Source organism: Magnolia sinica, chromosome 19, assembly GCF_029962835.1.
Source record: "Magnolia sinica isolate HGM2019 chromosome 19, MsV1, whole genome shotgun sequence".
NCBI lineage: Eukaryota > Viridiplantae > Streptophyta > Magnoliopsida > Magnoliales > Magnoliaceae > Magnolia > Magnolia sinica.
In genome coordinates this window covers 37,535,560-37,560,058 of record NC_080591.1, presented here as the reverse complement: position 1 = coordinate 37,560,058, position 24,499 = coordinate 37,535,560, and the positions used below count along the sequence as shown (strand labels likewise).

General features: G+C 42.9%; 1 protein-coding gene across 4 annotated transcripts in view; it reads left to right on the top strand.

Moving 5' to 3' along the window:
* Positions 1 to 3,888, top strand: part of LOC131235703 (DNA repair protein RAD5A) — a 49,551-nt gene extending 45,663 nt beyond the window's left edge. The window contains exons 17-18 of one of the 4 annotated variants that reach the window (XM_058233005.1): positions 2,461 to 2,559; positions 3,358 to 3,888. In XM_058233005.1, the coding sequence (XP_058088988.1) occupies positions 2,461 to 2,559; positions 3,358 to 3,409 (151 nt within the window). In that variant the 3' untranslated portion in view covers positions 3,410 to 3,888. The other 3 variants (XM_058233002.1, XM_058233004.1, XM_058233003.1) reach the window with 3 other exon arrangements.
* Positions 3,889 to 24,499: the final 20,611 nt, after the last annotated feature.

The following is a 24,499-nucleotide window of genomic DNA, read 5'->3' as shown; positions in this document are numbered from 1 at the left end:
TTCCGCTGCCACAAACTAAAATTCTTCTTCCCATCGAATTTCTGTATATTGAACTTCGACCCTGACACCTTCATTGAATTCCCAAACGTCCTTAAGACTTGATGCTCTGATACTACTTTGTTGAAATACTGAGCCTTCAACAAACCCATATTAACCCTAGGTATTAGAAATTTGGATTTGATACCACCATTAATTTGTGCGCTTTGCGGAAGCACGTTCAACAAAGATAGAACAATTGAATTAAGCTGAAAAACCAAATAATAAAGCAATCACATATAGACCACAAGATATTTTACGTGGAAAACCCTTGTGAAAAAAAAAATCACAGCACAAAGCAGGCAGAAATCCACTATAATCAAAGCTTTAGAGATTACACCACTCACCTTCTTCGATCACAGACGAAACCCAGATCTCTCCTTGTAATGACACCTAGGAAAACCCAGTCCTTTGAGAAAATTCTTTCCCAAGCCCTTATAAGTATTTAGAAACCCTCTCACCTCGCAAACCCTTACCCTTAGAGAGAGCACTCGTATTGACAAGCCCTAATCGTGTTCGGACTTAAAAACTCTGATTTGCGCAAATCCGCGTAACCTGTTTGGTCGGACTGAACCAAATTGACTACACATTTCGGTTGAACCAAAAACTTGCAAATCTTCACAACATGCAACCTGAGAATCCACCCAATTTTTGGTCGAACCGAAAATGGCCTCGGTCGAGCTGAAACAGGACTTCTCTGCATAACAGATTGGCAGAATCCAAGGCATCTTGCACAACAATGGCCTGCCTAGCCCGATGGTCCCAATCGATCTTTAGACCAGGCTTGGACCTATAAGTTTGGCTCATTTCCCAAGCTCGGGTTGACATTCATTGCCGGGTGAACTTTTGAGCAAGGTCGAACTCAAATCATTGTAGCCCGACCCGGCTAGCATAGGATGCTCGACCAGTCCCTACTTGGTTTCATATGTACGTCTTATATCTTATAAATATGCTATTCTAATTCTTGATTAGACAACCCATGGATCTTGAATGTTGACCATTTATTTCATTCTTTTAAGTGTCTAATTTTTTGTGCATGTGTGGCTCGCTTGATCAATGGATAGATTATAAACATTGAATGAGAAATATGGATTTTATCAATTTTTGGGCTAGGCATGGCAGGGTCGGGTCTAACCAAAAATTTTCAGGCTTGGGCTTGGGCCTGTTGTGATACGACCATCCCAAGCTTGGGACGAGCTTGGTGTAGGACCATGAGTGTCGTGCTTGAGGTGGATCTGGCCCAATGCTGACCCATTGCCACCCCTAGCTGTGTATTTACGGAGAAGAAAGTGGTTAAAAAGACAAACTGCTATAGGGGATTAAAAAACAATAACTAATTTTTAGGATTAAAAAACAATAACTAAGTTTTTAGGCTTTTTTGGTTAAACCATTAACCAAGAAGAAAAACATTTCCATCTTTCATTTCTTAACCAAACATGGTTAAAAAAGTTATCAAGTTGTTGTTGTTATTATTATTATTATGTTGTTGTTGTTGTTATAACTTGACTGATATTAACGTATCCAAAGCCCTCGTTCGGCATCATGGATTTGGAGTACTCCAGTTAGAAATCCCCTGGATTTGGAATCCTCTGGTTGTGTTTGGCACCCTGGATTATGAATCCCTTGTAATCCAAAAGTAGCCATGCACATTATATTTACAGGGGTTTGAATTTAATTACTAAATCAACTTTAATATACCTAATTAGTGTACGTATGTAATGTTTGACACAATGATTGTAATAAGCCTGCGGAAATATATACTATGGCTGAAAATGATGAAATTCCAAGTCTTGGATGGGCCACATGCATAGGTTCACAACCGAGCAACTAACCAACGATTTTTAACCGTCGATTTACACGGACAATGTTTGGACTGCACATATCATCCTATTGAAGTAATTTAATGATGTAGTTGATAATCTTATTGTTTTGGGATATCATCAGTGGGCTAGATGCCCAATGGATTAGTAGCTTAGTGACACATGTTACAAATGTGACTCATGGAGGATTTTAGATGAAATACTAGCTTCCGCCTTGGATTTCAAACCCTCTCTTTGAGGGGATTTGAAGTCCCCTGGATTTGAAATCCCCAGTTACTTTATGGTGCCAAACAGATGAGGGATTTGAAATCCCCTCAAATCCCCCCAAATCCATGGTGCCAAAAGATTAGATTTCAAAACTGGGTGAAATTATGTGCCTGCTATAATAAAATCTTCTAGAAAGCAGATGTGAAAATTTAGAAGGAATGACCATGCAGCCCTCAGCTAACTTTGATAACATGATAGTAGGTCAATTCAATGAGATAATTGAAGGGTCTCTTAGACCAACAAACTGCTTCCCATATATGCCATCTCCAGTGCTCAGTGCATAATAACAGAACTGTTTGAACAACTAACCATTTCCTATGGTTCATTTTTTTCATAGGATCCATGGTGGAACCCAGCTGTTGAGGAGCAAGCTGTCATGCGCATTCATCGTATTGGTCAAACTAAAAGAGTTTCAATCAAACGGTTCATCATTAAGGTATGCTGTTGCTAAATTCATTGCTTTGGCATTCCTTGGAGTGAAGTGGTTTTAGTTAAGGTTTAGAACAACTTTTATGATGATAAGTTTGTTTTCTGCTTTGTTTTGTCATATTTGCTTCAAGTGTTTGTTAGCTATCATTTGGGGTTAGGCCTACTTAAGTTTGACCTGGTCATGTTAGTGAATCTTCTCTGGTATGTTAAACCATGGCAACTTGTCCACTGTATTTTGCATAAAGAATGGCTCCTAGTGTGACTTCTCCAAAGCCCGAAACCAGCATGGCTCTCCGAACTTGTTCCAAGTCAATTTTTTTACTAGGTCTCTTCTTTTGGAGATTGATTTCCTTGGTGACTCTTTCATTATCCACTAATTTTTACTTAGTATCGGATGACATCAATGACCATAGATATCAGTCAATCCAGGCTGTTAGGTCATGTTCCTCACTGTGGATGGAGCTCCCTTGAATCACACTAATGGGATCACCTTAACCATACTATTTTGCCTGTTGAATTTGTATTGTAGACTAGTTTCTTGTTGATTTTGCGATTTTTGAAAGACAAGCATAAAAACTTGAAGAACTTTGTTTTTAATAATGAAGGATCAATCCCCATTCAGCTTGTATGTGTGTCTGCTTATGTGCATGTGTCTGTGTCTCTATGTGTCTGTATCTCTCTCTGCGTGTGTGCGTACGACAGGGAACAGTGGAGACATTTTTGCGCGCAGGCCTGTAACTTGATCTTTGAAAACTGGTGTGCTTTGAACATTTGGCTTCAATCTTGATCTTTGCTTCTATAACAGGGAACAGTGGAGGAAAGGATGGAAGCCGTGCAGGCCCGGAAGCAACGGATGATCTCAGGGGCCCTAACTGATCAGGAAGTCCGCAATGCACGTATCGAGGAGCTGAAAATGCTCTTTACTTGAATGTAAGGAAATCTGGGGTTGTTTTCTCATGTTTCCAACTTGGCATAGAAGCATGAGGAGTCAAGTGGCTAGCAAGGAAGCACCATTTGCAGAAAATCTCCACTGCAGGCTGTCAATTGTGGCGTGATTGGTTTACTGTGGTGAGTGGCTCCCACCCCGATCTGTATGAAAGAGACCTGTAACATAAAGGAGAACTGTATTTTTAGGCAAATTTATTGCCAAGCTGTTTTGATTTTTATTTTAATTCAAGAAAAGTGAAATATTGGAACTGGATTCATGCAGCCGGCCCCAATTAGTTGGGATAAGGCTTATAGATGATGAGATGATGAGGAATCGAAAAAAGGTGAAAAGATCACAGTTGCAAAACCGATGAGTGGATAATGTTTTTGGATATTTTGAGATGTTTCCGACAGTAGTGTTGAAGGGTGAGGGCCAATCTGGGTCATCCATAAGATGTGGATGGGATGCGTCCACTTTTGAGAATGAGAATTATGAGGATGATGGTTCTTGTGGGCCTGTTATCATTTTTGGGCCTATTTTGTGAAACAGAGCATGTAGTGCATTGTGCCATTCGCATTTTGCGGGATTGTACCAAATGGCTCTTCTAGGTCAAAATGCACATGGATTGCTGTGCATTCCATTCCATTCCATTCTCATTCTGGAATATGCAACCTAACAGACGCAGAGAGCTGGTTTTTACAGGATCCTCCCTTGTTTTGAGAGGTGTTGGTGCTTGCACAAGTCTAGACCGTTGGTGAAGCAATCACTATGAAAGCTCTTCTTCAAGCTCTTTGTGAAGGTTTTGGTTGTCTCTAACTCATTAAGTGAGATGGACGGGTATGATACTTACTCCCTTGAGGTGGTTGAGCCTAGTGATAGTGATGGGTCAGGCTGGCTTGGCCCTAGTAAGTGATAATTTTCTTTTAGTAGGCCATATGGGTAAGAGAAACCATGAACCCCAGGATATCCATGAGCAAATATTTTGTAGTAGCTTCATTAGACTGCATATCTCACTTGGTATTTAGATAATATGTAGGAGCATAAATTGAAAGATAGTGATGCGGCAACCAGACCATTCAAAGTATATCAACGCAGGAGGTTTGCGTTATCCGTGCCAATGTGGTTAGATGACATGTACGGGTCAGATCTCAATAGGTTGAAGGCCTTGCACATTTGTTCGTGACATGTGTAAGTTACTTGAAAGAGATATTTGGACCGTTAGATTGTGACGATAGTGTGATCAGACCATTGGATCGTTACAGCCCACTTTCATTGTGTTATCATTGGGGTGGGCATTTTGGATTTGAGTTTATCTTATAAATATTTTATTTATGTGAGTTTTGAGATAGTGTGTACATAATTTTTTGCGTAATTTCTTCTTTTTGAAACTTTTTTAAAGTAGGGGTATTTTGATCATTTAGTGTAATTACGAATTTATAAGGGTATTTTGTATTAAATCAAAACATGTTATCTTATGTTTATGAAAAGAAATAGAGCTTTTGCTTCTTCAAGACTAGATGATCTCATCTTCCACATCCAATGATTGGAAGAGGGCGTGAGCCTCATGGATGTGATTTCTCATTTTTATTTTCTTTTTCTCATTCCTTCTTTTCTGAAGGTACTCTCTTATTTAAAAACTCTTTTCTTCAAACTTCTCTAGATCCAGAAGCTGATCCCTTTTCTTTTTAACCAAAATGTTTAGTTCTTGGAAGATTTTCATCCTCACATTTATATATTTTGACATTCTTCAAATCCCATTACCTGATGCCTTAGATTTGAAGAACCATTTTTTTTCTCCCTTGAAATTTTCATATTAAAATTCTTATTTATTGGATTAGAAAATACACTTGGATCGTTAAACGGACCTATCACAAGACGAAAGTCATATCTTTCACTGGATTTGACTAAATTTAGATTTTAAGGTTCAATACAACTTGTTTGTGATGGATGCCTATGATCATTGTTGCATTCTTCTTATTTCCTTCTTGTGTTTATGATGTATAAAGTTGATTTTTTTTTTTTAATGATTGTATAAATCTACTCCTTTCAAATACTATATTCATTTAGGGTTGGATTAGGTCGTCCTAAATTAATTTTTGGTATTAAGGACTAGGATCTTGCATTGGGTCGTCTTAGATCGAGTTATCAAGAGTTTAGATTTTTATTTTTCTTTGATTTCATGCATAGCATATAGAGTCTAGATCTGAAATTTTCTATATTTGTATCATTCTAAAGGTTAGGATTATCGGTGTCCATAGTCTTGTTGTCAAAGCACTCTCCTAGAGTTGTGTTTTAGGAAACGTAAGTTGAGTTTTTGTAGACACCCCACCCAGACTAGCAGCTTGATAAAGCATAGATGATCCTTAGGAACTGAACCTGAACCCCACATCTTATCCAAACCTCAGCCGAACCAAACTTAGGTTACCCACTTACTCTAAAAGCCTAAAAAACCCAAAAGCCCAAAAGCTCAAAAGCCCAAAAAGCCCAAAAAAACCTAGAAAGTCCAAAAGCCCCAAAGCTCACACCCAGAACACAAAATAAAGCCCGCCAGTTGAAGTTCGGGGTCAACAACATCCGGGCGGTAATCGGACTACTGCTGGTGGTAATTCGATTATCGCCCTCTCTCGACAAATGTGCTCTCTGAGCGCACAGTTTGTTCCTCCCTTCCAAAGTCAACTCTTCCATAAAATTACCTCCAGAATTCACCTTATTTACCATCCTACCAAAGCTCAAGGACTAATAAGAGAGCGCCATGTGGCATTACCCTCCCCTCAACCAATCTCAAGTTGCCACATCATCATTCACCCTCCAAAACTCTTAAAATTAAAAAATGACATCCCAAAAAACTATAAATAGCCTTCACTTCTCTTCAACAACAACAACAACAATCAATCAATCAATCAAGAATTAAGAGAAGGAGAGAGAAAGAAAGAGAGAGAGCAAGTGGGAGTGGGGAGTATTCGAGTTTTTAAGCCTCTACCCTTCTAGCCTCCTCAGCCATCTCTTAGCTTATTCACTTCCATCTGAGTTAAACTATAGTACACCAAAACATCTAAGCTTATGCAAGCCAAAGATCATACAATCATCATTCGTATTCATACTTCTCATCACATCATTACTTCCTCTCTCAACCCCCTTACTCCTCTAGATTGTTATTGAATGTATGCTCTGTGACTTCCAGAACTCTAGATCCTGTCACATCAGAAGCTCATAGTAGCCTAGTCCATATTCCATCATCATCATCTATTTAAAACTCCTCTAGACATTCTCTAGACGTATGCTTTGTGACTTGCCAAATTTTTAGACCTTGCCATATCAGAAATCCGAGTCTGACTAGTCTCATCTAATCTTATCAGTCCATCCCTTAAGACTATTTTACCACACGAAGTAGAGGCTGTACATCTGTACGGGCAGAGAGGGTGCCTAACACCTTCCCTCTTTGTAACCGAGGTCCCTTACTCAGAATCTCAAATCGTAGATCAGGAGTCAATTTAAAAGCAAGAGAGTCTTTGGATTCTCTAGCTTTACATATTCTGTAAGTTTTAGCTGACTGCAGGATTTTGAGTTAAAGTAGCTAGTGGCGACTCCAAATCTATTGCATCATCAAATCCAAATTAGCCTAATCATCTCCATCCGCCAAGAGAACCAAACAACTAAATCTGCGTGGGCGCCGATCCCCTAACGTTCACAGAATGGCGACTGCACTGGGGAATTTTGCTAGTCTACACTAGCTGAGACCTAACTCGAAAAAGTGTGGTAATCCAATCTTAAGAGACAATTTTCAAACATTCACATTCTCCTTCAAAAAATAAAAATAAAAAATCGATCTTTGGCTTGCATTTTTTTGAAGCGTTAACTTTCGCTATGACTACCCAATCTTGCGCAGCGATGGCTAGCCAAGAAGAAGAACCGGCAACCTTGCCAGCTCCCGAAGCATTGACACCAACACCAGTACCAGCACCTCCAGCGAATACCATAGACTTGCCAGCTACTGCAACCATGAACAAGATGGCTCAAAATCTCAAGGTAATGCAAGAACTACTACTTCGCCTACTACTAGGAATCATACTAAGCATGCAGGCACCACAGCCTAGTGCTCAGAATAATTCAATCTCATAACTTCCTCTTGCTTTCTCTCTCCCTCCAACAGCAAATCCAATTCTATCTTTCCCTACTGAATCGATATTTTTCCCTACTGAATTAGCACAAGATCATCAACATCCTCCCACAAATGGGAACAACATTCCCACGCATCTTCCAGCACATCCTCCAGCACATTTTTCAGCACATCTCTTTGGAAACGGGAATCCCAATCAGATCACAACACAGGCTCCCCCTAACGGGAGTCACAGACAAGAATTGGCGGATGCCCATGAAGGGGGCCAATTTCAAGTCCAACATACCCCCCGTAATGGGAGTCACAATCAGGACTTGATAGATACCCCAGGCGGGAGCCATTTTCAAACCTCGCACCCTCCCCTAAAAGGGAGTAGTGTTTAATTCCAACTACCTCCCGCAACCGGGAGCCCATCCTCCTTTAAACAACCTCCCATCCATGGAAATCATAGGGTCGATGAATTGAACCCTTATGATGAAGAAGCAGCCCAAGCTATGCAGCAAGGGGCAAGATACTCTCAAGCAAATCGATCAGAGATTGAGGAGTATTCAGTGACTTATGTCCCTTCCTAGATGCCAGGGTGTTTCAAAACTTTGAGGTACCAAAGTTCAAAAGATACGATGGTAGTGGGTGCCCCACGGCACATTTAAAAGCATTTTGTGGGGAACTCAATGCGATTGCAGGGAATGACGGAGCACTGATACGGTTCTTTCAGAAGTCCCTGAAGGGTGATGCTTTGTATTGGCATACGTTACTCGATAGCCATCAGATTCAGACTTGGGAACAGCTTTCCCAAGCCTTCATTGATCGATTTTCCTACAATCTGAACATGGCTCCAAGAAGAGCAAATTTATCTGCCTTGAGGCAGAAAAGCGACGAATCATTGTCTACAAATGTAAGACGTTGGCGGGCCATGGCCGCCAGGATCAAATCCCATTGACGATGAGGAACAAATTTCCATGATCGTCTATTCAGCAAATCCGAATATCTCCGGATACCTAATCTCGTACCCATATGTAAATTTTTCCCAGCTCATCTGAGCTGGAGAATAGGTAGAGGCCGGGATAAGAGCTGTGACTATCTCCCCATGACCATGTTAGGCCACTTCGATCAAGAGAAACAAAAATGAGGGGAAACCCATCGGATATGAAAATGGAAACGACAATGCTCCCGTATAATACACCATAGAAGTAAACAATATCGTAGCAGCCACTCAAGGTAACCAATATGCTCCTCAGAAAGGGCAACACCAAAACCAGCAATACCATCCACATCAAACCCAACAGGGATATCAGTCACAGCCGTCCCAACAGCAGCAAAACAGCCAAGGGGGGATACACAATACTCATACCAGAATAAATAAGCAATGTTGGCCAGGAAATTCACTCCATTAGCACAAACATACAGCTAAATCATGATAATGTTAGTGCAAAAATAACTCCTCACACCACTCCAACCCCGGCCACCACCAAACCCCTTACCACCCAGCTACAATGAAAATGAGTATTGTGCCTATCATTAATCTCGGGGCCACCCTACAGACCACTGCTTCGCTTTGAAGCACGCGTTCCAGGATTTGATTAAAAGCCAAAATATTAGAATCACCCCTCAGGCCAACGCTACAGCTCAAGCCAATATTCTCCAAAATCCCTTGCCATCACATCAAGTAGGGCCCAGCTCTTCGGGCACCTCTACCATCAACAACATCGAGGAAGGACATCCTTCATACTCCTTTCCTCATCAATCCATACATACAATCATGTCCGACCCAATGAGTTGGTCACGGGGATACCAACAGACACCCCCACTCGAACCACAAGTATTTTTGGAAGCAGCACCAGTAGCAGAGCCTCTCATCCTCCAAGGGGCACCCCCAACATCAAATTCCACATCTCAAAGCTCAAACAAGTCAAACTCTGAACATCTCATCTTGTAAGGAAGACCCCTAGATCTTGCTCCACTGGTCTTATTAGGGGCACCTCTTGCCCAGGAATAATCTCTAGGTTTTCTCCTCTTACCCTATCAATTGGCACATGTTAGAAGGACCCCTCCCCCACAAAACACACCCCAAGGAGGGGAGGAGGGTCCTATCACAAAACAACCAAAACCCTAAGAAAAGGTGGTTATGTTTCAGGGAAAGACACCATGTCCACCACAAAGCATACCAAAATCAACAACACCACTTCAATCTCAAAATCAGGTATTTCTGGAAGGAAGGTCAGTTCCTCCCTACGACACAAAAGCAGTCCAATGGCATTACCCCGAGTGTGCCGAGGTCGACAACATGAATCCCAATGGGAGGTGCTTCCAGAGAGACAATCAGAATCAAAATGAAGCCCGAGGAGCTCTGTCAGGAACTGCCAATAAGACTGAAGCCACCTACGATATAGCGGCTCAGCTTAAAACCATTCCTACACAAATCTCCATTTGGGAATTGTTGTGTACATCAAGGTCTCATCGAGAAATATTTGTAAAGACCTTGAACGATGCACACATCTCTCCAGATGTATCACCCGAAATGATTGCGCACATGATAGGGCAGCTCCTCGCACCACATATAATCACATTTACTAATGATGAGCTGCCACCAGAAGGCTGCAAACATGGGCACTGGCTCGATATAGCCATCCGTTATAGGGATCTTAAGGTCTCCCTAGTCCTTATTGATAACAGATCAAGCTTGAATGTCTGCCCCATGAGGATTGTTGACTATCTTGGGATCGAACCATCCTCCTTCAGACCCAGTAACATAAGCGTCAAAGCCTTTGACAATTCCCGAAGGCAGGTAGAGGTAGAAATAGACATAGAGATACAAATTGGACCAGATGTATCAACTATCACTTTCCAAGTTCTGGATATCTCTGCCTCGTTTAACCTCTTGTTGGGACGACCCTGTCTCCATGCCGTCAGGGTCATCCCATTAACTCTATACCAAAGGGTTAAATTTCCTTCCGGAAATAAAATCATCCCTGTATTGGCTAAACCTAAGATCATCCTGCAAGTAGCGATCGCTGCCCTAGAACCTGATATACCGGTAATCGATATTTAGCATGTAGAGGGCGACATACCATACTATAGTTTTGAGTTTGAAACTGTGAATTCCATCACCAACCCCTACCCACTCGCTCCAAAGTATGTCATCCCTCCTGCTGAGCATCAAATTCTTAATTACCGTATTGAATTCCATGAAAAAGGTACGATAATAAGACAAGCCGTGACAAACGAACAAAGATAGGGACTGGGGTATCAACCCTCGCTGGAGGAGCAAGCCGTAAGGCCCAAGAGGAGACAACCATTCAAATGCACACTTATCCAGTTTGTCAAATCCGGGATGGTTTGTGGAGACAAGGTGTCTAACTTAGAAGAACAATTCTGAGGGCTGAATTTATCGAAAAATCACAGCCAGGAATCCATCTGGCCGCCAATACGATGGGATAAGATCATCAGGGCCCCAAAAGAACATCCAATACAAAGGGCAAAACCACCCAACCCATCAGATAAAATCAGGGGCATGAGAGCGAGATCACCCGCAAAAGACGCCCTCTATAGAACCAACAGACAAGGACAGGGAGTCACCCTTCCCCATCATCATCCAGGGAGAGGACCTCCCACCAGCCACTCAGAACAGCAAGGGGCAAAAGCAGCCCATTCATTGGACCGAAAAAGGAAGTTGTCTTCCCTTGACTGGATGGACATCAAGATCCCATAGGAATGTGGATCGAAGGAGCTAGAAGAACTCCAACTTCTGAGCAAAGAAAATGGGTTAGATACTGATTCTGAACCCAGTTTAGCAGATATCATGGTCATTGGATTAGATGATCCGTCAATACAACTAAATCAAGCTAGCAAGATCAGAAAGGGATAGGAACAAAATTGGTTAGCCGTTTCCTTGACAGGCAAATTAGCCGGTAAGCAATCTAAGGGTGCTGGTCTAAAAAAAAAGGCCAATGTAAATAGCAATTGGCATCCCAAACCAGGTCAGAATCAATCATGGTTTGCAACACCGTCTTATTCGGGATCCCTTGGGGCAAAAAAATCAGAAAATCTCCAAAACTCAAAAACACTAGATATTTCAGAAATACCAAAAAAAAATTAAAAACTCTTCAAAAATAAAAAACAAAAGAAAACCTTTCAAAACTCACGAACAACAATGTGCCAAAAACACTAGAGTTCAAAGTCGACTCATATGATTTTGATCTAGGCTAGACTTTGAACCCATGGGTTTGGATGAAGCCCAAGATGAGGAAAATGATGATCCGGCTCTCGAACTAGAGGATTCCCTCAAAAAGTTCAAAACAAAGGCCAATGTTGCTATGGACGATTTCGAAATTGTGATCACCAGAACTCCCTAGAGAAGTGCGCATTGACAGATCCTTGCCTCAGGAATACAACCAAAGGATGATAGAATTTTTGAAGCCGATATTATCCAACTTTGCATTCTCCTATGAAGATATGCTTGGACTTGACGAAGAGCTGGTAGTACATCACCTGCCAGCAAAGCTTGGGATGAAGTCGGTCAAGCAAAAGCTCCGAAGAATGAAGCGAGAATGGGCCCTGAAAGTCCGTGATGAAGTCATCAAGCAATATAACATGGGATTCTTTGTAGTCTCTAACTACCTAGAATGGCTTGCAAATATCGTACTAGTTCCGAAGAAAGATGGCAAAGTCAGGATGTGCATCGACTTTCAAGATCTCAACAAAGCTAGTCCCAAAGACGATTTCCCGCTACCTTACATTGACACACCAGTAGATAATACAGTATGACACAAAATTTTCTCATTCATGGACGGTTTCTCCAGCTACAATCAAATCAAGATGGCCATTGAAGATCGCAAGAAGACATCCTTCATCATGCCTTGGGGAACCTTCTGCTATCGAGTTATGCCATTTGGGTTGAAGAATGCCAGGGCCACATATCAGTGAGTCATGATTGCTCTGTTCCACGACATGATAAACAAAGAAATGAAAGTCTACGTGGGTGACATGATCGTCAAGTCTTGCATGATCAAAGGACACTTTGAAAATCTCGAAAAACTCTTTGATCGACTGGAAAAGTTCAAGCTCCGCCTTAATCCGCAGAAATGCGTCTTTGGCGCAACTGGGGACAAACTGTTAGGCTTCATCATTAGCGAAGACGGCATCAGGGTTGACAAAACTAAGACGAAAGCCATCATTGAGATGCCACCTCTAAAGACTGAGAAAGAAATTCGGGACTTCCTCGGGCGAATACAGTACATCAGCTGATTCATTGCTCAGCTCATGCCATCTGTGAGCCCATATTCAAGCTCCTAAGGAAAAATTCGCCAAAAGAATGGAACGATGATTGCCAAGCGGCCTTCGACAGAGTCAAGAGGTACCTCCTAAATCCTCCAGTGCTGACGCCACCTACACCGGGCAGGCCATTGTTGCTCTATATTTCTTCGCAGCAGAAGCAATTGGATATGTCCTCGGTTAACACGATGCATCGGGAAGGAAAGAACAAGCGATCTATTACTTAAGCCGAAGGTTCACTAACGACTTGCTTTGGTTTGGACAACACAACGACTTCTTCAGTATATGATTGCCTACCCAATCCTTTTGCTTGCCCACATGGACCCATTAAAGTACCTGTTCGAAAAGCCAGTCTTAACGGGCAGAATCGTGAAATGGCAACTGCTACTCTCCGAGTTCGAGATCACCTATGTCACTTAGAAAGCAATCAAGGGGCAAGCACTGACCGACCACTTAGCAGCGCATTCCCTGCCTGATTATCAACCATTAAAGACCTTCTTCCCTGACGAGGACATCCTCCTTATCGAGGGAGAAGAAGAAAGGAAGGTAGGAGAATGGACCCTCTTCTTCGACGGAGCCATTAATTCAAGAGGAAGTGGAGTTGGAGCAATACTTTACTCCCCCGACGACATCCTGATTCCCATCTCTAGGCGTTTGACATTTAATTGCACAAAAAATGTGGCTGAATATGAAGCATGCATCGCCGGTCTAACAGAAGCCATCATCCTCAACATAAAAAGGTTGCCGGTCTTCGGAGATTCATAACTCATCATTAATCAGTCAAATGGCGAATGGAGGACTAAAGACGAAAAGCCGATCCCATATCACATCTATTTGGAGAATTTAAGCGAGGAGTTCGATGAAGTCACATTCTCATACATGCCCCGGGCCAAGAATCAGTTCACAGATGCCCTCGCCACCCTTGCGTCAATGCTAGAGATTCCTAAAGGAATTTCTAAGTGGGAGCTTACTGTGGAACTTCAAGAAGAACCCGGTTTCTGTCTGCAGATTGATGAAGCAGAAGCCTCCCCTAACGGCCATCCATGGTATGTGAACATTAAAGAATATCTCGAGCACAAAAAATATCCTGAAGGAGCTACATCAACAGATCGTCGTACTATCCAACGGTTGGCAGCTCAGTTTACAATCAGCGGAGGCACCCTCTACAAGCGATCCTTCAATCAAGTCCTCCTTCAATGTGTGGATGAAACAGAAGTAGCCGAAATCATGTCAGAAATCCACGAAGGGGTATGCGGTCCACACATGAATGGTCATATGATGGCGAAAAAAATTCTACGGCTCTGCTATTATTGGCTAACGATGGAGACAGACTACTGCAAATATGTTAGGAAATGCTTCAAATGTCAGGAACACGCAAATCAAATCCATGCGCCTGCTTCTGAACTTTACAATCTAACGACACCATGGCCCTTCTCTATATGGGGTCTCGACATCATCGGGAAGGTCAATCTAAAAGCTTCAAATGGGCACGAATACATCCTAGTGGCAGTGGATTATTTCACAAAGTGGATTGAAGCAGCATCCTATAACACCATCGCAGCATCCCATGTGGTAAAATTCATGAAGACCAACATCATTAGCCGGTACGGAATCCCTCATGCCATCATTACAGACAATGGGTCGCCTTTCATCAATAAAAGGATGGACAAGTTCTTGAAAAATTCAAAATCCAGCGCCATCGATCAAGTCCTTACCGCCCCTAGATGAATGGTAGGGTCGAAGCTGCCAATAAAATAATCGTTCAAATATTGGAGAAAATGGTCAAACATATCGTGACTGGTCGAAAATGCTCCCATACGCACTTTGGGCTTATCGGACGTCTGTACAGTCTGCTACAAGCATAACTCCTTTCGAACTCATATATGGAATGGAGGCAGTGCTACCAGTCGAAGTCGAAATACCATCTCTCCAAGTGCTACTGGAAAGCGAAATTGAGGAAGGTGAGTGGTAACAAACAAGATATGACCAACTGCACCTGTCAGATGAAAAGCGCATGCGCGCACTAAGCCACTCACAATGCTACCAAAGGAGGATCGCACGGGCCTACAACAAGAGGGTCCGTAAGAGGAGCTTCAGAGTCGGCACTATAGTTATGAAGCGCATCTTATCGTCGCATTTACCAGACCCCAGAAGCAAGTTTAAACCTTCGTGGGATGGACCGCTAATCATCCGTGAGGTACTTCTAGGCGGCGCCCTTCGACTCACTAACATGAGAGAAGAAGATCTTCCTGAGCCCATCAACGCCGATAACGTGAAAATCTATCATGGGTAACCATACCTAATTTTGTCAATAATTCAATCATAAAGCTGAGGTCAAAAGACAAAAAGACAAAAAAAAAAGAGACCATCCTGAAATACACCCTTCATTTCTTCCCCAATATAAGTTTTTTAAAAAAAAGAAGAAGAGAGAAAAAGAAAGAAGGCCTCAGGAAAACAGGAAAACAAAAAAAAAGGAAAAATATACAATTCAAAAAAAAAAGATGAAGAAAACCCAAAAACGATACAAGTCTTACAAAGCCATCTCGCTTCCCCTAACAGGATAGTCTGACTCCGACAAACAACTTTATGATTGTGATTAGAGACGAAATTAGGTAGGCAGCCAATCGACCGACAATGAAGGAATTCTAACCCCTCTCTCTCGTTACTCAAAAAAAAAGAGAGAAGAAAAACAACGTGCCTAAGCAAAAAGGGCGAGGTGAAAATCCGATAGGGCATCTCGAGTAAAAATAGCGGGCATATAGCGGACTTGGAGAAAACCTGAAAGGGCGCCAAGGGTAAAAAAAAAAGAAAAAAAAAGCACAGCTGCTAAGGAGCAGGCAAGAGCAAAAATCTAGGACATGGTGAAAATCTGAAAGGACGATACAGGAAAAAATGACGAAAGGCCGGTCATAGTGAAAATCCGAAAGGGCGCTACGAGCAAAAATGGTTAGAAACAAAAAAGAAAAAGAAAACGAAGGTGTAGGTATAGAAGAGATCAAGGCAACGGTCAAGGTGAAGAAACACAAGGAAAAGATAAATCTTGGATCAAAATTCCATCAGACTCTATCCAAATCCAAGGAGCATGATCTTAGTACGCGCTACTCTCTAGGGATCGGGATCCCTAGTAAACAATCTAGAATACTGGATATGATGTGGGCTAAGTCCAATGTTCTGATCCCATCATCTAAAGCACAAATCCAAACACAAGCACAAACTGACAAAATATGGCACGAACAAAATAAAAAAATTCTTTCCCTTTTAAAGCTTTTGTATACATCTACAAAATTCACTGTTTTCTACAAAACTACTCAAAATAAAAAATATACGACCTTTTTGAACAAAAGACAACAAAAAAGCATAGTCAAAGACTGTCCGGTAAGTCTCCCTCTCCTCCCTAATACATTGATAACCACTGCTTAAGTCTATCAACCTCCATGCGCAGGTAGAAGACCTCATCCCTCTCCAATCTACGCTATCATACTCTCATCATATCATTGCCCCACCGTCAGATGACAAGCCATATCCTCACAGGCATGCCGAAGCACAGTAAGCTCAGACAAGAGGTGGCCGTGTGTAGCTGACGAAAAGGAAGGGTCAATGAAGGGCCTCTCTTCGAACACTTCAAAGGAGTCGTCGACCCCTGAAGAGGATGAAGCAGAATCTCCAAGGATGTTTTTGTCATCCTCATCATCTATCAAGTGCCAACCAAGAACTTGGCAGTAAAGCAATTTGTCCACCACCCAATGTTGATATGGCACTGTCGCCAAAGGAGGAGCCTAGGACTCGAACTCTAATACAATCGCATCCAGACAATCCTGCCATGAAGTCTGGATCCGCTGGCGAAGAGCTAACATGCATAGAGGAAGAGGAGCGTGCCCAAATCCCAAGAAAGAAAAAGCAGGGATGTCCCACCAAAAGCCAAACTGAGGAAGGAAGCGGATCGGGTGATAAGAGCAATAGCCTCGGAAGCCTATGAGAAGCAGAGGAGTACGAGTGGCGTTGCAGATCAAAGGCACCTGACAGAGCCACGAAGCCTCCCAACTGACCTCCCATCCTCGGAACTCAGAGAACATACGATGATAAAGAGACTCGGTATCCTCAGCATTGAGAGGGAGCCCATCCAAAAGTAAAGATAAGACATCGACATGATGGGAATCGGGCTAAGAGAGGCGAGGCGTCATAAGCAGGTGTTCCCACAACCACACCTAAAAAGAAAAGGGATCATACATGAGGAATAAGAAAGCAGAAAAGAAAAAAAAGAGAGAGAGAAGGGAAGGTGAAATACCTGGAGAAAAGAACAACACCCTCTGAGGATGCGGGTCTGCCCAAGTGAACACTCGGATAAGCCCAGGAAAAGCTCCACCAACACCACAGGAACGATACTTTGGCGAGAGAGGACGTGACAAAAAGTGTCAAAGAGAACTATCAAAGATGATCACCACCATCCCGAGAAGAGCAGCTCTGTCAGAACACAAAATGTCAATGCATTCAAGCACTAAAGCTGACGAGCAGATCTATCGCCTACGAGCAGACGAACATCGATCGTATAGGAGCTTAGGGGTGAACTCGCCAGTACCACCATCAATTGTAGGGAGAGCTGCTGAAAACCCGAACCATGTCTCTAAATCTGAAGACTGTACCTGATGGGATGAAGGGAGATACGACTCTTAGGAGAAAGGGAGGCTAGTCAAACAAGACAACTCCTCCAGAGAAGGTCCTAACTCTAGGTCATTGAAGGAGAACAAGTTCAGCGCTGGAACCGAGTCATAGGAAGCAGCACTCAGCAATCGCCACTGTAGGCGAACTCGGTAAAGATGCAGGATCTCTTTAAACCCCAGACGATGCAGCTCACGACTCTGAGAGGCAGTCAAGCTCCCTATCTAGACACGAAATCTCTCTGAATAGGTGTCACGTGGCTGCAAGCGATAGGTACAACAAGCACGCCCTCGATGATCTAAAGGCTCGGATCGACTGGCGAATCATCAAAGATAGGCATCCCCTCGTCCAAAAAGTCGATCTCATGGTGACGAAAGAAGCCTGATGCTCCCACAGCCTCACACAAAGTATCCTGAAAAGTCGTAACAGGCGGACCTGAGTCGCCTACAATCATCACAACAGGAGCTGTCAAGAAAGTACCTGCCCCGGGAGTCGCAATACCAGGACTAGTCCAGTACAAAGAATCATCAGGCCCACCACCCAAATCTCCACCACCCAAAATAGTCACCTCACCACCACCACCTAGATCAACAACTGCATCACCACCACCCATCACAACCTTGTAATCCAAACCAAAGATCATGCCCAGACCATTAATGTGGGGCCCACCATCCACCAGGATCCCATGATCCATCCCATCCAAACCATCCATCATACCTAGACCATCAATATGCGGCCCATCATCCACCAGGTCCCCATGATCTATCCCATCCAAACCATCCATCATGCCCTGACCATCAATGTGGGGCCCATCATCCACCAAAACCCCATGATCCATCCCATCTAAACCACTGATCATATCCAAGCCATTAAGATGGGACCCACCATCAAACAATCCATCCCTATGGTCCATCCCACCCATCATACTCAAGCTGTCATCCCCACCATTGATACCCATGCCTCCAATCATGGTCAAATCTGGACCATCCATCATCATCATGGCCCCATCCACACCACCCAATGGCATGGCCACACCCAGGCTCTTAAAAATCAGCCCACTAAATTCCCCATCCTCACTACCCAATGGCCCACCAAATGTAGGCCCACCCAAACCACCAAACAACCATCCATCTCCCAAACCTCCTCCCATTACCTCTCCCATCTCACCATTAATGGTGGTTGGAGCCACACCATAAATGACATTCACTTCTTCAAGAGGCCCCACCAAACCACCATTAAGAGCCCCATCAATGTAAAGATTCTCTTCAATCATCACCTCCTCATAAAAATGGTCAAGAGAATGATCATTTACCTCAATGATTGGACCCAAGCTCCCACCATTGTTAGGCCCACCAAAGCCCTCTCCAATTCCAACCATTGAAAAAAAGGGGTATGAGGAAGAGGACAAGATAGAGAAGAGGACAAAGGAGGAGATAAAAGAGAAGAAGAGGAGACAAAAGGGAAGATTCAGAGTGGAAAAACAAAAGTAATATTAGGGACAACGACCTCGAACAAGTAGAGAAGGTGCTGCTACTGCTAGAAGAAAAGATGGACAGGGGCGGTAATCGGATTACCGCTCGCCCTCGACACTTGTGCCCACTGCTGCAACACCTGTAAATCTCGGAAGAGCGTCAAAAGTCAATGGGTAGTACTTGAATTACTGCCCGCGGTAATCCGATTACCCTCGGACGTGGAATGTGCACTGGTCATGCATGGGGCCTATCATGGAGGCCAGGGGAAGGTAAAAAACTAGGATACTGTGTACTCAGATCAGCAAAAGGGCTTGAAAAGCAATACGAAAGGCAACACTTGACAAGAAAATATATATATATATATATATATATATATTATATATATATATATATATATATATATATATATATAGTCCATCGGTTTTTCCATTTCATTTTAGGGTGCGATAAAAACTCTTCTTACACGCTGGGGTGGGGTCAGGTCCCATTGTGATGCATTCATGAAATCCATTCTGATGATTAAGTCTATAATGAAAATTTAGCCAAAAAGTTGATAAACTATGTAGGTTCATGATTTAAGTGGGCCACACTGAGGAAAAGTGAGAGAGGATGCATATCATTGGATTTTTACAAGGCCTACCTGAGAATTGGATCTTACTCAAGTTTGGTCTGATACCCTTAAATGATATGGAAAAATGGATGGACAATCTAGATCATGCATGTATCATGGTGGGCCCACATTGCAGTTTCAACACCAACCAGTATAGGTTGCCACTTGCAAGAATCACGTCAACATGCATGAGACGGGTGGGAAAACCAAGGTGAGAGGCCCGGAGATGGCCCAATCATGATGTGTATATGAAATCAACTCCAATCATATGGTGCATGAGGAAAACATAGCCATTGGGATCAAACATAAGACATTCATAATTTATGCTGGACCACATATGCACAAATAATGTAAGGGATGCCCACCATCCAAACTATTTAACTTGGTGTAGCTCATAAATCACTTGTGGGCATAAAATTTGGTCCCCATACATGAATTTTCATAAGGTAGATAATGTTTGAAGTGAATTCCAGATAAACATCACAGTGGACCCTGTACAATGTCAACAGCAGCTGTCCCCCTCTCCCACTGTTTCCCTTCGTGTAGCCCACATGCATCAAGTATCAACTTGATGTTGGAGTCTCACAGCCTAATTTCTCTCACAGACCTAATGGTCGGGGTGGATTTCATGAATACATCACAATGGGTCCACCCCAGTCCACCTGTCTAAGAAAGCTTACCTTGGTGCGTACGAAAGTCTCCTGCGGGACGGTGCGCAGGAGACCACCACTTTATGTGTGTGTGTGTGTGTGTGGAAGGATCTACACAGAAGATACATGGATAGAAAAGATAAAAAAGACACTACTCATCATGAACATAATCATCTGTGTCCTTCGAAGGAACTTCAGGGCCCAAAAGATTCCCTCTAGCAAAGCGCGCGCCACCGCCAGGAGCATAAACATTCCTCAGAATGAGACCAATGCCGTACTGCTCACACCAGGAACTATACTCTCTTGTTGGATCAACAAAAGCACTGGTATCATAGCCCTCCAGAGCAGCTGCTAACTCATGCTCGGGGACCGCCTGTCAGTTCGCCGGTTCGGCAAGTGGGCTAAATAGTACAAGAGGACTACCACTCAACTGCCAAAAGAGTCTCTCCCCCAAGTACCATTTCGTCACCTAAAGATCCTCCAAGATGCGACGATGACACGAGGCCTAGAAAGCTTCATGGGCCTCAGAAGTAAGTGCGGTGGCAGATTAAAAGTAAGGCCTGGTGTGAAACTGGCAAAGAACAATCAAGGGTTAAGACAAGAGTGTAGACTAAAAGAAATAAAGCATGAAAAAAGCATTCACTCACATCATCAGGAACCAGTGCGTCCATGTTAGATCTCCCGGTGAGATTTGAAAACTGGCAGGTGCAGCTGCAGTTATCCTTATACCACAACATCATGCGAGGGAAATGAGGGATGCGATTTATTAGAGTAGGCCCCAAATGTAGAATATGATAAAAAAAGAAAACTTGCACATGGATCAATCATTAAAAAGCGTATTTAGGAGGGAAAAGATGAAGAAAAAGAGGTCGATACGCACCTCGATAATTGGATAAATACCAGTCATCGACTTGCTGTTATAACGACTGGCCTCGTCCAGCCCTTCGTACAAGTGAGCCAGAAGCGCAACATTCCAGTTTTACGACGTGGAAAAAGTGATATCTGCCACGAGCGATAGCAGACAGGAGCTCACTAACTCATTCTCATGATAGAAGATCATGGCTCCCAAAGTATATAAAATCAAGGCGCGAGCTTTCACAATAGCTTCAGCCTCAATCTGTGGAATCCACTGGGAGAAATTTGCTGATAACCAGAGCAACTTGAACTGAGGACCTGAGAAGTCTGAAGAATGGGGAACCACCCCCAAAAGGTTCATCCTGTCATCCTCAGAAAGAACAGGGAGATCCTCCTCAAAGGGAATGGACCATCCCTCATATCGAAGACCAAGCTGGACAAAGATGTCATAGGGGGTAATCCCCCATTCTCCAAAGGGAAGATGAAACGTATGGGTCTCAGCACACCATCACTCAGTCAGCACCAGTAAGAGCGCCATATTTGTCTTACTCAGATGAACTCTGAACAAGCCAGAAAGTGGAGTGCGCTTCAACACCTGAAAGAACAATGGCTGATGATCCACAAACCAATATGGCCAGTGGCTGCGGACCCCACATCCCCTCAAGACAGTTGGAGCCCCTCCCTCTCGAGCCACATTAGAGAGATGTCGACCCTCTCGAGGTATGTAACAAGGATCAACCGACTGGCTAGAAGGCCCACCCCCACTTCGGCCACGATGGGGCATGCTGCAAGGTCAACATTCACAGGTAAGTATCCACCCCTACCTCCACAAGTGGCTCAAACATTCCAAAAAAAGGAAGACACATCATGAATGATCCCCTGAATGCTCACTGTCATGATTCTAAGGCACATTGTTAAAGCCTATTCCTAGTCCCATTGTCCAAAACCCATGGTCCAAGTCCATTCCAAAACCCATTGGCCAAGGCCCATTGTTCAAGGTCCATTTTCCAAAACCCATTGGCCAAGGCCCATTGTTCAAGGTCCATTTTCCAAGCCCATTGTCGAAATGCCCATAGCCCAAGTTCATTACAAGTCCCATTATCCAGGCCCACATTCCAAGGCCCATTATCCAAAGGCCCATGATTAAGACCATTCTAAGGCCCATTATCCAAATACCCATAGTCCAAGTTCATTACAAGTCCCATTGTCCAAGGCCCATGGTCCAAGTCCATTACAAGACCCATTATCCAGGCCCACATTCCAAGGCCCATTATCCAAAGGCCCATGATTCAAGACCATTCCAAGGCCCATTGTCTAAATGCCCATAGTCCAAGTTCATTACAAGTCCCATTGTCCAAGGCCCATGGTCCAAGTCCATTACAAGACCCATTCTCCAAGCCCATTCCAAGGCCCATTGTCCAAATCCATTCCAAGGCCCATGATCCAAACTCACCAAATCATTTCATGGCCCACCTAGAAAATCCTTCAATTCAAAAATCCACACTAGGGACCAAAATCATGCCAAGGAAGAAGGTGGGGTCCATTCCAAAATAATGGCCCACCATTAAAATCCACAAATTTTGAGGATCTAAGTGGGCCACGAATGATCAATTCGGCCCCTTTCTTCCCCACAAAAGAAGCAAGCCATCCAAGGGATCATGTTCTAGTAGCCCACTGTTTCATGATGTGTAAGGCTTGGACCTTCTCCCAAAAACAATAAAAATGAAAAAAACAAAAAATAAGTCACGCACAAATAATAATGGGGATCTTTTCTTATCACTCCCCACTGCATATTATATATATATATATATATCATCTCTTGGCAAAAAAGAAATTTTCCAGCAAGGTCAAGGTGTTGGAATTCGTCTAAAAACCCACATTTCCTTCATTTCCCTTGATGAAAAATGAAAGCTCCATGGGTATGAGGAGAACCAAGCCCCAAAAATCCACGAACATGGATACCAAAATCCACCACATAGTCTAAACAACTGCACAAAGAGAAAAAGGATTACCTGAGGAAAGAAAATTCAAAAGAGGAAAGGAAGCAAGGAGGAAGTAAGGAGGTAAGGATCAACATAAAGGAGAAATAAAAAAGAGAGGACTTGCAAGGAGACAACAATGGTGTCTCTGGAAGAAAAAATGAGAGGAAGAAATAGGAAAGCAGAGGCTCACCATCGGATCAGCCCCCGTCTCAAACCAATGGGAAAACGGGCCTGGGGCGGTAATCCAACTACCACTCGTGGTAGTCGGACTACCGTTCCCTGCCCAACACACGACCCTGTAAGCCTGTCTCCTTTGAAGTGATGGGAAGATCCGAAAAATGCTTTGATCCAATGGACAATGGGAGAGAAAGGAAGAGATTCTAATGAGATAAAGAGAAAAAAAGGAATATCTCGTGAGAAATTGCAAAATCTCACGATAAATTGAGGATTGTGAGAAAAACAAGGGAAATTACAGAAAACACAAAATTCTAAAAATACAATAAAACTAGATTTATTGATCAGCCCCACAAATTCACCAGTGAAGGCAACAGAACTACTGGACTCATTCCAAAAATACAATAAAACCAGATTTGTCGATCAGCCCCATAAATCCACTAGTGGAGGCAACAGAACTATCTGGAATCATTCCAAAAATACAGAAAAAACTGAACGATGACGCCCTCCCGCGAGATCGGATGGATCTTTTCAAAATTTTCAAAACATTTGCAATAAAATCCTCATGGTGTATAGTTCCTCAGAGGATAGTTTTTAAAAAATAAAATTTTCAAAACATTAGCGCTCGACATGCAAAATACTGAGAGATCTCCTATATTTCCCAGTAACATCCAGTGCAAATAACAAAATAAGATTCGATCTCTTCTGGTTTCCTAGGAGATAATTGAATCCATATACGATACCAATACGATTGGTCTGATCCTCCATATCAGGACAATTGTACAAGAAATAGAATGTAAATGATGACAAACTTGATCCATCTCTGGTTGGAGTAACTAATTCAAAGAGTGGAGAAAATCCGTTGTAGCTAATGTATCAAAATTAGAAGACTACATGGAAAAAGGTCACCCACACGTACCTAGTCCGGGATACTTGGAAAGTCTGATTGAGTCTAAAAATGCATAGCGAGTTCCCCGTAAGGCCGCAGAACGCATAGGCTAGTTAACCACTTTGACGATCAAACGGAACAAGTACTCCTAGGGTGATTATGTGGCAAAGGAAAAATAAGATCCAAACAGTATGAGAATCCCCATAAAGTCACAAAAGCGCTGGGCCCTACTTTTTAGACTTATCCTCCAATGCTATTATCAGTTCGATGTGAAAAGGTTGTGATTCATGGCCCGTAATGACATAGAAAGTGTAGGGACAATCACAACATTTTCCTCAAACCC